Raw genomic sequence first — 14233 nt, forward strand, 5'->3', positions numbered from 1 at the left:
TGTGACATTTAATGATTAATTTTAGTATGCGAAACGATTAGTCATCGAAAATCATAAGAACCTTCTTTACACTTTCAGTAGTAGCAGTGAAATTCATGCAAAACCATGTTCGTTTTTTTTCGTAAATTATATTTTCATCAAATATTTGCACGATAACTTGTTTCCTTTTGTAGAAAAGTGCCAAAGAATCAACTCACGCGAATTTTTTTTATATACTGTAATACATTTTCGGAATCGATATTTCTGTCTCCCGTTTGAGCCTCAGTCTGACATCAGTCTTGGAGCACTGAAAATATTTGGACGCCATCTTGCAGAAGATAACTGATCATCATTGTGGGATTTTCCGTGAATATCTCCTTCCTTCGGGATGGAGGAGACCAAAATAATTTACTACATTGATGACGAGGATACTCCTTATTTGATAAAATTACCGATACCCGCCGATCGTGTCACTTTGGGGGATTTCAAGAATGCTTTGAACCGTCCAAATTATAAATTCTTTTTCAAGTCTGTGGATGACGATTTTGGGTAAGTGATAAAACGAGAGACATTTGAAGGGGATTCAAATTTTGGTATGTTACACTCAGGAACGTGCAGTTAATCTTTGTATGTGTGAATTTCGACGATATAATCGATGTCGATGTTGCATTAGCAGTCTTTGTTTCGTGCTGCAGAAGTAGACATCGTCGGCAAGTGCAAGGTCATTTGAAATCTATGATACAGTGTATTAAAATGGAATAGAGCCGATCTCACGCCCTACAAACAATATCATTTGAAAAAAAATGTTCCTGTTGACATTAGTTCACCTTTTATAAGCCTTAAGAGTTGAAACACGGATCTTCAAGTTTATCCTTAAGATTAAGGTAAGCACAAAAAATGTAAATCTGTCAATTAGCATAAGTTATACATCAACGGATAGTGTTGAAAAAAAAAGTAAAAACAATCATCAATCCTTATCAAACTGCAAATTGTATTGGATTGTAAATAAAACTTATCACACTTACCGTTTTGTAGTCGGATCGAAAATGTTGTTTTTTTTATACCCCCAAATATATTTTTCTTAACCACAGCAATATATCTACTGTGAGGCTATCAAAACACGATGTCAAAGAATAACAAGAAGAGTTTTTATAATCATATTATCATATATTTGAACAGCTTAAGCTTCAGTCGACACGCCACGAAGTCACACCATGTGTATATTTCCATGTTTTGAGTGACAGGTGAAAAATATGCCAGTGTTTAGTAGAGAAATCTAGATTGAAGGGTGGGTTGTATTCAATTCGCAACAATGACAGGTGAAAATATATCTGTGATAGTGGAGGGAGTTTGATCAGATGGATCAAAGGATTGCATTAATTTCACAAATATATTATATGTAAATTTTGCTTAAATGGAATCTTTGTCATGGCTGATGTCATGAAGAACAGTGATTTAGTGAAATATAGATTTCAGACTACCTGTATGTATTTTGAAGTTTACAAAAAGGATAGGAGAGATCAAAAGATGAAAGTGTACTGTACCTTTTACTATGAATTAAAGATAAATGCCAACTGATATGATAGAGAGAACTTAGTGGTACAAGTTAATGTAAAGAGTAGATTGTACTAGTGTTGCAAGTACCTGGGTAACCCAACACAGGAGTACAGAAGAAGGAACATTTAAATAATGGTTGAAAGTAAATTATATTGCATACCATGTATCACCAGGTTAATCAGTCTAAAAGATTGTTTCAGTAGTTAAACCTCCCTGTAACATATATTTTCTCACAATACATGAAGTATCTAGATACATGACCTATGATATGTATGAAAACAAGACAAGGTCAGAAAAATATTCTTTGCCAGGTCAGGATTTAACAGTTCTGTGATTACACCATAAGGTTTTTAGGCTAAAAATAGCAGAGTTACTGTTTCAGCCTATTGTTAGAGGCGTAGAAATAAATGTTACTACCAATCCTAGCTTTGTGATCAATTCAAATTATCCAACGATTTACCCGCAACCTCTGGTAGTCGTTTGCTTTAAATAATGCTATCATCTTTAAAAACAGTGATATGCATGCATACGGTTACAAGAAGACAAGCATGAATTATACTAAAAACTTGAAAAATGACAAGTTATGTGTGTTTGTTCAGATTGAGATTTGCATTAATCACAAAATAACATTGTTCTGGTTTGATGAAAATTTTCTGAGACAGGACAAGATGGCTGAACAACCAGGATTATGTGGTCATTGACATATATTCTTAGTCTATGAAAATTATGTCAACCAGTGACAATAAGCAACAGTGAGACTCGTAAAGACTCTTCAAAATTATGTTTTTAAATAGTGTAGTTAAAGTATCATATCAGGTAGATATGATCACAATACACCGTTGTAACAAGTTTCAAGTTAATATTTGTGACTCATATTGATATTAAACTAGAAGCACTGCTTGAATAAGATTAGTTTGTACATTTTAGTGTTCATTGAAATTTGATAAAGGATTTGAAAAGGGAACGCATGTTTCTGAGGTAGTTAGCTGTCTGAGCCACATCCTGGCTTTTTTTATAAAGAATGTAGAGACCTGTATGGAATTATGTAATTGTCTATTTTCAAGAAGCTTATGGAAGCGTTATGATTTACATATTTGTCCTTTAAATGCCCGATTAGCTATTAAAACTACAAAAAAAAAAAAAAAAATCTTGTTCCTTGTTGGCTAGACCTACATATACAAAACAGTTGACTCAAATACAGTTAAAATAGCCTGAGAGACAGAATGTTCATTCTTATTTTTAGGATGCCTAATTTCTTAATTAAACATACAGTGATTCACATTTTGGATTCAATAAGTAGAGATAGCATTGGTATTTTGTTGTTACACATACTACAGGGCACCTTTAACAGACCTCTGTTTTATTTTGCAGTGTTGTTAAAGAAGAAATAATAGATGATGAGACACGATTACCTTGTTTTAATGGACGAGTAGTATCATGGGTACGTATTGATATTATTTTCTTTTCCTGTTGTGCTTGTGTTTACCCAATATACAATAGCACCAATGCATACCAATACCAGTGTTGCACGACAGCTCATTTGATAGAAACTTGGCCAACGCATCCTTAGGTGAAGTTCCAAGGTGTGTCAGGAATCTGAGAAACAAATGAGTGTTCTATTTTGGCTGTGTCCTACAGTAAGACACTTTACACTAATTACTCTGGATGGTATGTGATGGGCCTCTTGTATGTTGTTCACTGATGAAGTCACCTGCAATTACAAGGAGACCACTATCTGAAGATGACCCTGACTGTTGACAGGGCAATAAACCCAGCATACAAACATACAAAACAAACATACCAATAGACTCGAATACACTTATCGTAGCCCATTTGATGTTACCCAATGAAGTGTATAATACCTTTTAGAATATTTTCATATAAAACATACTACAATATGTTATAATTTAATGTGATACACAACTCAATGTTACTCTACAAAACTTCATTGTAAATTTAATAAACATGTTTACCAGGTATGTAAATTTGAATTTGGTTTGCCATTGCTGTGTAATTTCTTATTGAAATGGAAAAAATAGAAATGTATGGGTGAGTCAGCATTTCCGTAGCAACAGTAGTTGTGTCTATATTATGTGTACACATGGTTTGTAAATATTGCCTGGGCCTCTACCAGTGTAGTGTTTCATCCCGCATGTTCTTTCAACAGTATGCCAGATTCTGTTTTAAAATATCCCAATTACTGTAGAAAACTAACAAATGCAAAATTTTACTTTTTTTTCCCATATTCAATGAACATGTGCTTGATTGTACCAGCAGAAGATATAGGGCAAGTTACGTAATATTTGGCATTCTGGAATGTGTTACTGGATTTTCTCTCTAATGTCTGAATACATCTTTTCCAATCTCAATAAATCTTTAAGAAAAAGTAAGTCTGCTTCTTGAATCATATTGCAGCTGTGACCCAAGTTTACAGTGCATATAAAATATATTGATTTACATAATGAAGGTGATGTTAAATAGTGACAAGAGAGAAGCAAGTTGTGTGTAGTACTTAAGATTATGTACCTGGTCTAATGTTTGATTCAATGGTTCATGTTAAAACATACATTTATATATATACATATGGGATAAAAAACAAGTTAACTGTTATATGTTCCTTTTCGAAATATAAGTATCAATAAGCATTGTTAATGTTAACTATCATTGTTATATATCTATATATAAGCCTGTAAGTGATGATTAAAAGAGAATTAGTATAGACCTTGTAATGTCATCAGTGTATAGTTATTTACATCATGTTACATATTTGAAACAAACATAAAAATCTTACACAAAATGAAATGAACTTGTGGATAACAATAGCTGTACAGTGATTAACACAATGCTTCTAGTCAATTAGACAACGGCTATAAACTCACACCATTGTTAATTAGTAAAAATGTTGGGGTTCATCGTGATAAGGGGTGGTTTTGATGATAAAACATTGCAGCATCATTTATGAATCATCGCACAATGCTGAAGCTACCTTTGTGTAGGATTGGTAGCACCAGTTACACAGCGTAAATGTGGTCAAACTTCAGTTACGGAAGAGTGCAATGTTCATAAACAGGTAAGGGCAGATAGTAGGAACACCAGGTGGTTTATAGTGGAAGGAGACATGTTGGGATGTTAATTGACAATATCTGTTTTTAATTCCTTTGATGTGAGGGAGAAATCAATAGCTGGGTCATGTTAGGACCAATCATTGTACTAGGACCACTTTTGATAAATGACGAAATCCTTTCATATTTATTTTATGGGCAGATGATATCAGATATAGAAGATGTAGTGATAAGTTCTTGAATGTTGTAAGGTCAACCATGTTTTATATTTTCCTTACCTATCTGTATGTATGTGTATGACCTCATGTTTATCTTAATGCCAAATAAATGTACACTTTCAATTCAAATGTCATTCTTGTGAATAGAAAATTTATGTCACGTGAAACATTTGATAGAATCTTCATTCTTTCATAATCCAATCAACAAATGGTGAAGTACATTCCACAAATATGAATGAATTGTTATAAGATTAATGTAGAATTCTGTAATACATGCTACCTTTTATTAAATTATCTCTCATGATACTGACAACCTATCTTCCTGCGTTCAAATATTGACTGAATATTGAGAACATATTCTATCCACTTCTTTTTCATTTAATGTATTAAAAACATAGGTTTTTGCACCACCTGTATTTGTTGGTCACTATATTTAAGCGGCTATGGTTACTGACTCCTTTACAGGTCAATATCACCTTTGGTTGATACGAGTAATATTTTCATGATATAATTTTCACTTTTGATTTTTTATTTCCTGTTTAAACAATAATCCAAGCAATGATAATTAGAACAAATACTGTAACAGCATATATAATGTCTGTTGAAAACACAAAAGTAATTCCAAAAATTTGCACCATCCACCAAAAAAATCCAACAGTGTATTTTTCTTCTTTAAGGTAAATGGGAAAAGTTGTTAGTGAAGTGGAACTCCTGTAGATGGGAAGGAAGCTTCCTGTAGCTAAATTAACACTTGATGATGGTAAAGAGAGGGCAGCTACTCTAGTCTGTAAACTTGTTGGCATATTGAAATGATACAAACCTGTAGGGATGTAAATATTTTATGGTCAACTTGAAAGGCTGCTGTGAGGTTCATAATCGTACAAGTCATGGCCCAGCATGGTATTTATTTTCTCCCCTATTCCCCACAAACTATTTTCTATCTACAAGGTGTACATGCAGGTATTTCTTTTTCAAAGCCAGTCTGATATTTAGCTTCATCCAATTCCAAAGTTATAAAACGTACTTTGTAGCAACAAGTATTTTAAGTGCGGATCACTGCTTAAAAGGTCTGATATGTGTATTTTCTGCAATTGAGTATGTCTAATAAGTACAACTATAGTACTTACTTGGTATAAAATATTATTTTGAATGTTTATGTTTTTAAAGAATGTCAATGACCTTGTAAATTTATGAATGATTACTTGCTAATGTAGGGTCTGGTTACAATAATTTATTTATCAGCAGCATAGAACATTCATTCAGGGTTTGAAAACTAGATGTGGTATTGAAAGCCTAATAGGATCAGTGATTTAAATTTTTAAGAAAATGCATCTCATCAGTATGAAATCCCCTACTGTAAAATCATTGATTTCCGTAGAGGACTTACTCACATTTATTTCATGGAATATCTATAAGAATTCATCTGTTCATGAACTGTTGAGATAAGTGAAAAGTAGATTTATTAAGCTATAGATATATATCAAAGAAATAACGAGCCCACAAAAAGTAATATTTTGAAAGAACATGGAAATTGAGTCCCACAAAAATTATATGATTTTACAGTAATAAGATTTTTTAAAAAGTAGATATAGAAAAAAACCTGTTGAGAATGTCTCTATTTTCTGGAGAACGTTAGAGTCAGGATAGTTTGTTTTTCATCCGTCTCATCTCTCAACAATTCAACCATAAATCTATATACATGAGGAAAATTACCATTAATGTCCCTATTGGCTGAAATTAAAAATATTATCATAATTAAGTACTCTATTATATGTTATTCTTGTGTACATTTTCACGATTCAGTTCAATTTCTAAACATTCATCGTCAACTCGGCCTTTGAAGTAAAACTTTATTTATCCCTTCACCTAGATATAAAAGTAGATAGCGCTCTCATACAGTCATGTGTAGTACCTACTCAAAGTCTGTTTATGTTCACAAACCCTTCTGAGCTGATAGCAATAATTAAAACTCACTACTGAGCTGGGGCTGTGGAGCTTTACCCATTGATCACTGAACCAGAAAAAAAAATAAGATGTACTTCTCAGGCAAGAAGCTTATAACTGGAGCGTAGTGTAATTCTGTGGTTCCTGATGTAATTCACATGTAAAATACACTTCTGTGATCATGGAGGATTCAGGTTTATTTATATCAGTGAATCAAAGATTTATGATACCAAATGATTTCTACATAACTTATTTTGATTCTACTCAGATGTTCCTTTGAAACAGAAAATAAATGTAAGATACACTGAAAAGACTTTTTTTCCTTTTATCCAACGTTCATTAAAATTTTCTATTTAAATGGATCATATATCTGACATTGTTATATGATACAAATGCAAAGAAAAACATTAGGACTCATGTCATTCATAACTGAAGCAATGACATCTCTTTACAGAAACTGGCAAACTGACTATAGATTTAACCCCTACTCAAAAGAAAAAGGTGATGCACACGCCTTACTTACTAAAGGGGAACCAATTTACTGCTGTAATTATGATGCTAATAAAGGAGCTTCACTCCAAGGGAAACCAGTGGGGTGAATATAGAACTGATTTAAATCATTAGGGAAAGGGATTTTCTGCATGTCTTTCATCAGAGTTCCTTTGAAAATGAATCGTAGATTTGCGCCATTATCCCTTCCCACCTTCAGTACAGAGGTAAAACAGTTGCAGTAAATATCTGTAGGTTTTGATGTCAGTAAATGAATCCAAGTATCCAAATATAGGACACACATTACACCTTTCTTATTCAATCTGAAATTAATGCAGGAACAACGAAATAATTAGAAATAGAAATGTGAACATGATTATGCTATTATCACATTAAGTTTTCCAATTTACCTATGCCCCAATTCAGAATGTGCTGTTTGCAAATATAACTGTACAGAGTGTATTTCAAAGGGACTAGCCTGCAAATCATAAATGGCAAGTCAGCCTTGGATAATTAACAAACCTGTGGATGAGGATTGTGATGTTATTAATGTTTGTCCCCTTTCTCATAGTCATTGCATCAACAACCCCATGTTATTTGAATATTTATAGGGAATAATCAGGGGGATACTGTGTCATTGAGCTGCTTCATTTCTTGGATTTCGTTTATTGTATATGTATACAATGATCAGATATGACAACCACAACTCAAATGACCATGTGATTTGTTGGATCAAGGTTATTGACAATCCACTGTAATTTTATAAAGCCATTACGTAAATTGTTCACCAGTACTGATCTAATCAAAGAGGACTACAGTTGGAGAAGTTGGGATAATTGTATAGTTAAACTGTTTTTCTGTCTGTCAGTCTGTCATATGCTGTTGTTAATAAAACTTCTCTAAAGTAGGTTGCATTCTCCTGAAAAATTCCTGTCTGTAATTGGGAAGGGCAACCAATGATAGGGTTTTCTTAGTGCTAGTAATATCATTAGTTGGATATGATCATAGAAAATAACTTCCTAGCTCTATTATTGTGTAGTTACCGTATACTAAACGTAATACACAGAGAGGGTTATTAAGTACATCCAACCATGTGTATTGTAAGTAATTGTAATAAACTAGAGTGTATATTATTGTAGCCATCTTGACAAGGAAATTGTTGAGTTTTGAAAAGATTAATTAAGTTTACTGTTAAGTGCTTCTTTGATAGTGTGTGAATAGATAGAAATAGCATATAATATGTAAACAACTATTCCATATTTCTCCTGCGGCCCAGGGAGTCGATGAGGGAGAGGATGAGCTTATTTCAGTACAATCTTTTTAATTGTATTTATTGATAATCTCTCTTAACAGATGCATATAGGTTTGGGTTTGAAATCAGGCATGGACTCTTTGTAGAAGATTTGCGGTAAATTCCTGGTTATTCTAGATGCTGTGTTAGGCTGTGGTAATATAGACCAATTTTGTTGGAAAGTAGAATATTTTTTTGGAATGAGTTCCATTTCTTGTTTTTATGTGATTTTAGGAATAATAATACATATTTTAGGTAAAAATTATATCTTGGTAATTCTAAACACATTAATGGAAACCTCAGACCATATGACATGTCTCCAGGCTAGTAAAATAACATGTACTCAACAGGTACTTTAATCCCTTGTGTGTATAATGTATGTTTTGGTAAGAAATTTTTGTCTGAAATTTATCCGTAAGTCTGAAAGCTGAGAAAAAAAATATGTTTACATAATACATTCAAACAAACAGCTCATGACAAAGGTATATTTTGAGTATTCTTGTAATCAGAATCAGCACAAAACATAATATTGGATAAATGTTTGAGTCTAGCCTTTAGACTATTATAGACATACACAAACTACATCTGGCTTTGGCCTACCAGACTTACTAACAATATAATGATCTGAAGTCTTTGTTACGCAGGATAAAGTGTTATTGAACACCTGGACATATCACACTTCAGATCAATAAATAAACTAGACACAATTTGAAGTCTATTTACATTTGTTTTGGTAGAGTTTCATTCTATTTGAAAGCAATTCCTTGTGTTTCTTAGCAAGTACATGCTATTCACAGTCCTCTGACTACAATTAGAGGACAGTCAGATTGGCACTTATCTCTCCATATACCTGCTAATCAGAATTTCTCAGAAAATATTAATATATATCTAACTAGATAAACCCTGGCTTCAGTGTGAATCTGTTTGGCTTGAATTTTCAGTAGAGAGTGAACAAGTGACCATTTTCTGTGTGAATCTGTTTGGCTTGAATTTTCAGTAGAGAGTGAACAAGTGACCATTTTCTGTGTCAGTTTGTTAGGTTTGGGTTTTCAGTAGAGAGTGAACAAGTGACCATTTTCTGTGTCAATTTGTTAGGTTTGGGTTTTCAGTAGAGAGTGAACAAGTGACTATTTCTGTGTGAATCTGTTAGGTTTGGCTTTTCAGTAGAGAGTGAACAAGTGACCATTTTCTGTGTCAATTTGTTAGGTTTGGGTTTTCAGTAGAGAGTGAACAAGTGACCATTTTCTGTGTCAATTTGTTAGGTTTGGCTTTTCAGTAGAGAGTGAACAAGTGACTATTTCTGTGTGAATCTGTTAGGTTTGGGTTTTCAAAAGAGAGGTTATAAATGACAGTTTTCATTGTAAATCTGATCATTGATTGTACAAAGCAGTGATTAATGACAGGTCCTGTCCATTTAACAGTCTGTCAGTACAAACAAAGCTAATAATAGCTTTCCGTTAATGTTACATTTAACCTCATCACACCCATCACTAGTAATAGATGGGTCCAGACAACACAACAGGTATGCTCCATAATGAACTAATGGGTGTTATTACCTGGGTAAAAGATCAAAGGCTTCTTCTTCCTCAATACACAGAGACTTTATAGTATAGAAATGAATCTCTCTGTTACTGTCTGGTTAGCTTGGTTGTGTAGATTTTAGAGATGTAACTCTTACGGTGCTGGAAAGTGCTCAAACTTGTAACCAGCCAATAACTCACGAGTGACAATAGATGCAGGTACACTGATATAAGTATTTTCATCCTTTGTTGGGTCCGTTTCATATTCATTTACATACATAGTTTTATTAGTTAATTTGTCAAAACAACAATGCTGAAACAATATTTTGTACATCGAATAGGAAAAAAGTTAGTGAACAGTTTAAGTGTGAAAAAAACAACACAAGAATTTATGTATGGAACTACAAAATTCTGTGATTTCTTACATAGTAATGTTGACAAGGTCTGGTTGTAATATTGTAGATTGTTGATTCTGATGTATGAAATGATGAAGAAGACAGAAATTGAAATGCAGAAAACCTTGACAAAGATATCATAGTTAGACATTTACATGTCTTTACTGTATAGTTGTTTTTATGAGATTAATATGTACTACTTTGTATATCTTACAGTTGGTGCCTGCCGAAAGTAGTACGTCCGATACCCAGTCACAATGTACAGATTCACAGTCTGGGGATGTTCAGATGCCTTCCGAAAGGCTAGGTGGCATTGGAGACAGTCGGCCACCATCTTTTCAGTAAGTTGACATTATAGTTAATCAAATTCATTCTTACATTCATTACAGAATATGTCCAATAATAGTGTTGGTTGTTATGACTTGAGTGTATGACGGCTTGATATAGTAAGGCTTGTATCCTGTATTGACAGTGTAATTCACAAAATATTTCTGATGTTTACAGAATGGTGCCAGTATCACTTCTGATTCTCTGTTTTAACTAAAGAATGCACTGTTTTGTGTGATTGACTTTTGAAGAGATTGATGAAATCACCTCTTCTGTACGTCAAATTAATTGAGTTAGTAATGACTTTGATAAAATGATACAAAATTTTAGACCTACTGTTGGAGTGATGGGGGAGGGGTGGTATTCAAATGCTCCTTGAATTATTATTGATGATATCTGGACTTTTAAATAAGAAACAAGATAGAGCTCCTTTTCCTCCAACTGATGGACAATTGAGGAAAATGATGGAAATGTTAAGCGATATTAACCTTGTCAATTTATATTGTAGTGCAAATGCGTCTGTTGTAAGTCGAGACCAGAGCTGTGACACATGTACAGAGACAGACTCAGTCCTGAGTTCACGACGAGGTAGGTGGCACCACTGTAGATGTTTTATGCTGACAATGTCTGTATGCTTGTGCTTTAATCTGCTTGATGTATGCTGTATTCTGTTATGACAGACTCCCGATTTCTGTGTGCTTTTGGTAACTTGTTCTTGGTTAACCTGTGTTCCAAGTCTTGCTTGACAGTAGATATAAGAAACAGTGACAGGGAAATTAAAGTTGTCTGATTCGTTCTCTATATACAGTTTGTTAATCACTGAAGACAGTACAAAAAATACACATTTAGAATTCAATGTATTTTAGAGCTAGATAATTAAACGCCATTTTACTAAATACATAAGATCATAGAAGAGTTAAATTAAGTGGAGAAAGAAATACAGTTTGAAGAATTTGAATGCATTTTAGTTTTACTTTCTTGTCACATATTCATACCTAGACTTGATACCTTGTTTATAGGTTTATAGATGTCCATTTCTGCTGTAGATCAGTACCAACATTTATGCTAGCTTTCATTTCTGTAAAGAATTACCAAGATTTATTGAAGATAGGTTTGTGAAACCTCTTGACAGCTGGTCCTACAAGTCTGTAGCATTCTGTCAGTATTGTCATTAAAAACCCTAACCCAGTAAGTAGATGTTGCATGTAACCTTTTTCATGCCTTAGCTGGTGAGGAAGAGCTTCACTGAAAAGATTTAATTGTCTTCCAAGTCCTTTAAAGGCTTGAATGTGTTTTTGATATCAGTGGATTAGATTTAAGATGCCTTCTAAGTCCTTGAGATGCTTATCAGCCGAGCATGTTTGTCAGTTTGGTATTCTCAAGTAGCACTTGGTGAGAGCTGTTTTTACATTAGTGTTACTACATATTACAGTAGGATCAGTGTAAGGCTTTATTGAACACAACAGCTAGAGAGAGACATTATGTGGCAATGTTTTGTATAGTTTTTGTAACATGACTTATTCAAATAGAATGGCTTCAGATTATGTCCATGCTTAAAATGACTTGTAGTGACTTTGATGGGCATTGTAGGTTTGCATGTGTTCATTTGATTTGAATAATGTGACACATGTGATTCTGATGAAACATTAATGGTTGCTAAATTGCTAGATAGAACCTATATATTTTATATAAGCCACATCAAACCTCCATTTTGTAAATGTCATGTTGGTATAGACCAATTTAAAAAGCACTTATGGTGATGAAATCTTATCAATTTACACACAGGCAGATCTTTACAAATAATTATTTAGAACAAAGTCTATTCCGGTTACTTGCTGTTGGCAGTTTTAACATGTCTAGATACAAATATATTCTGGTTAGGTGTCATTAGTGGCTGATGTGGCTGTCTTGTTTAATTACCTGATGACAGTATAGAAAATGGTATACCCAGGTTAACACATGTCTACACCAGAACATAATTACAGTCTATTTTGGTGTTAAGTTGTCCGATGTCAGTACATGCTGGCATCCTATAAGGTCTGTCGCACTCTATCAGTGATGGCTGTGCTCCTGTCACTTTCAGTCACAGCTGTCTTTGTATATTAAAAAACACCAGCTTCAGTTAATGATACATCCATTCCGCGACACCTGACACTTACAACCAATCTTCTGCTGGTGAGATTGTTCTGGGTGTCTCTGGCTTGGGATAATAACATGAGGAAGGGTCCCATTCTGAGTACCTGTGGCTTAGCTGACCCAATGTAGGGTCTGTTTCTGGGTGTGTCTGGCTTAGTATTATAACCCACTGAGGAAGTGTCCCTTTCAGAGTACATGTGGCTTAGCTGACCTACTATAGGGTCTATTTCTGGGTGTGTCTGGCTTAGGATTATAACCGTCTAAGGAAGTAACAACAGGGGGGGTGGAGGCCCAACGTCCCTGCAGGGTACCTTAGCTGCCAACAATATCATAATGTAACTGGTGTGCTCTGAAGACGGCCTCCTTTGGGCCGTAACATGTCAGCACGTAGGATGTAATTTAAACAATACACTATGCAGCGGATCCATGTGTTGTGCCTCATCCTTTTTACTTTCATCTAAGGAAGTGTTCGTTTCTGAGTGCCTGTGGCTTAGCAGACCTACTGTAGGGTCTATTTCTGGGTGTCTCTGGCTTAGGATTATAACCCACTAAGGAAGTGTTCCTTTCTATGTACTTCTGGCTTAGCTGACCTACTATAGTGTCCCTTTCTCACTATCTATTGAGGATAACAATGGAATCTCGTTTGAGAACCTATATCCAATATTTGATAACACATAGCCAATACTGGTAAACGATGACATTTCTAGAAAGAAATTGGTTGTAATATCCAAAAACATCTGCACTAATGATCACAGTTGGCTTAGATATAGATCTTAGTCTTAATGCTTTGTCATATCTTCAGTGGAAAAACACTATCATTAGTTTGTATCATTTAATGAATCTGTTATTGTTAATACAAGAAGACTTGTTATTATACAGTGATATATAAATTGACTGTTTCCCATGTGATAACTTTATAAATTGTTCTCACTAGGAAACTTGAAAACATTACCAGTATGGAATGGAAAATATTTGTTCTTGTACGACAGTGTGTGAATGTCAATAGAGTAGAGTGGTATTGTTGTAAGGCAATGGTGTTTTAGGATTAGGACAGAAGTGTGAACTGTAGCCCAGCAGGAGTGAGACATTATTATGTAACAGCCTTATACAGTCGTAGGTATAGCTCTCAAACACGCTCAGTTTACAAAGCTATTCTACAGCTTGTACACAGGCAAGTGTCCTCATCTCAAAAACATATATTAATGTTTAAAATTTCATTTGGTTTTGTATATTTACAACTTGAAAGCAAAATAAATTTCTAGTTAGCTATTTTTACAGAAAAGAGAAGTGATATCAAATACTGTAATTCTCCTGA

General features: G+C 34.0%; 1 protein-coding gene across 4 annotated transcripts in view; it reads left to right on the forward strand.

Annotated features, from left to right (window-relative positions):
* Positions 1 to 315: 315 nt before the first annotated feature.
* Positions 316 to 14233, forward strand: part of LOC132559904 (segment polarity protein dishevelled homolog DVL-3-like) — a 53088-nt gene continuing 39170 nt past the window's right edge. For all 4 annotated transcript variants that reach the window (XM_060224533.1, XM_060224534.1, XM_060224537.1 and 1 more), the window contains exons 1-4: positions 316 to 528; positions 2908 to 2977; positions 10672 to 10796; positions 11291 to 11370. In XM_060224533.1, coding sequence (XP_060080516.1) covers positions 368 to 528; positions 2908 to 2977; positions 10672 to 10796; positions 11291 to 11370 — 436 coding nt within the window. In that variant the 5' untranslated portion in view covers positions 316 to 367. The remainder of the gene's footprint in view (positions 529 to 2907; positions 2978 to 10671; positions 10797 to 11290; positions 11371 to 14233) is intronic.

This window comes from Ylistrum balloti, unplaced genomic scaffold (assembly GCF_031769215.1).
Source record: "Ylistrum balloti isolate Yb309-2 unplaced genomic scaffold, AGI_CSIRO_Ybal_v1 Utg370992, whole genome shotgun sequence".
In the NCBI taxonomy this organism is placed as follows: domain Eukaryota; kingdom Metazoa; phylum Mollusca; class Bivalvia; order Pectinida; family Pectinidae; genus Ylistrum; species Ylistrum balloti.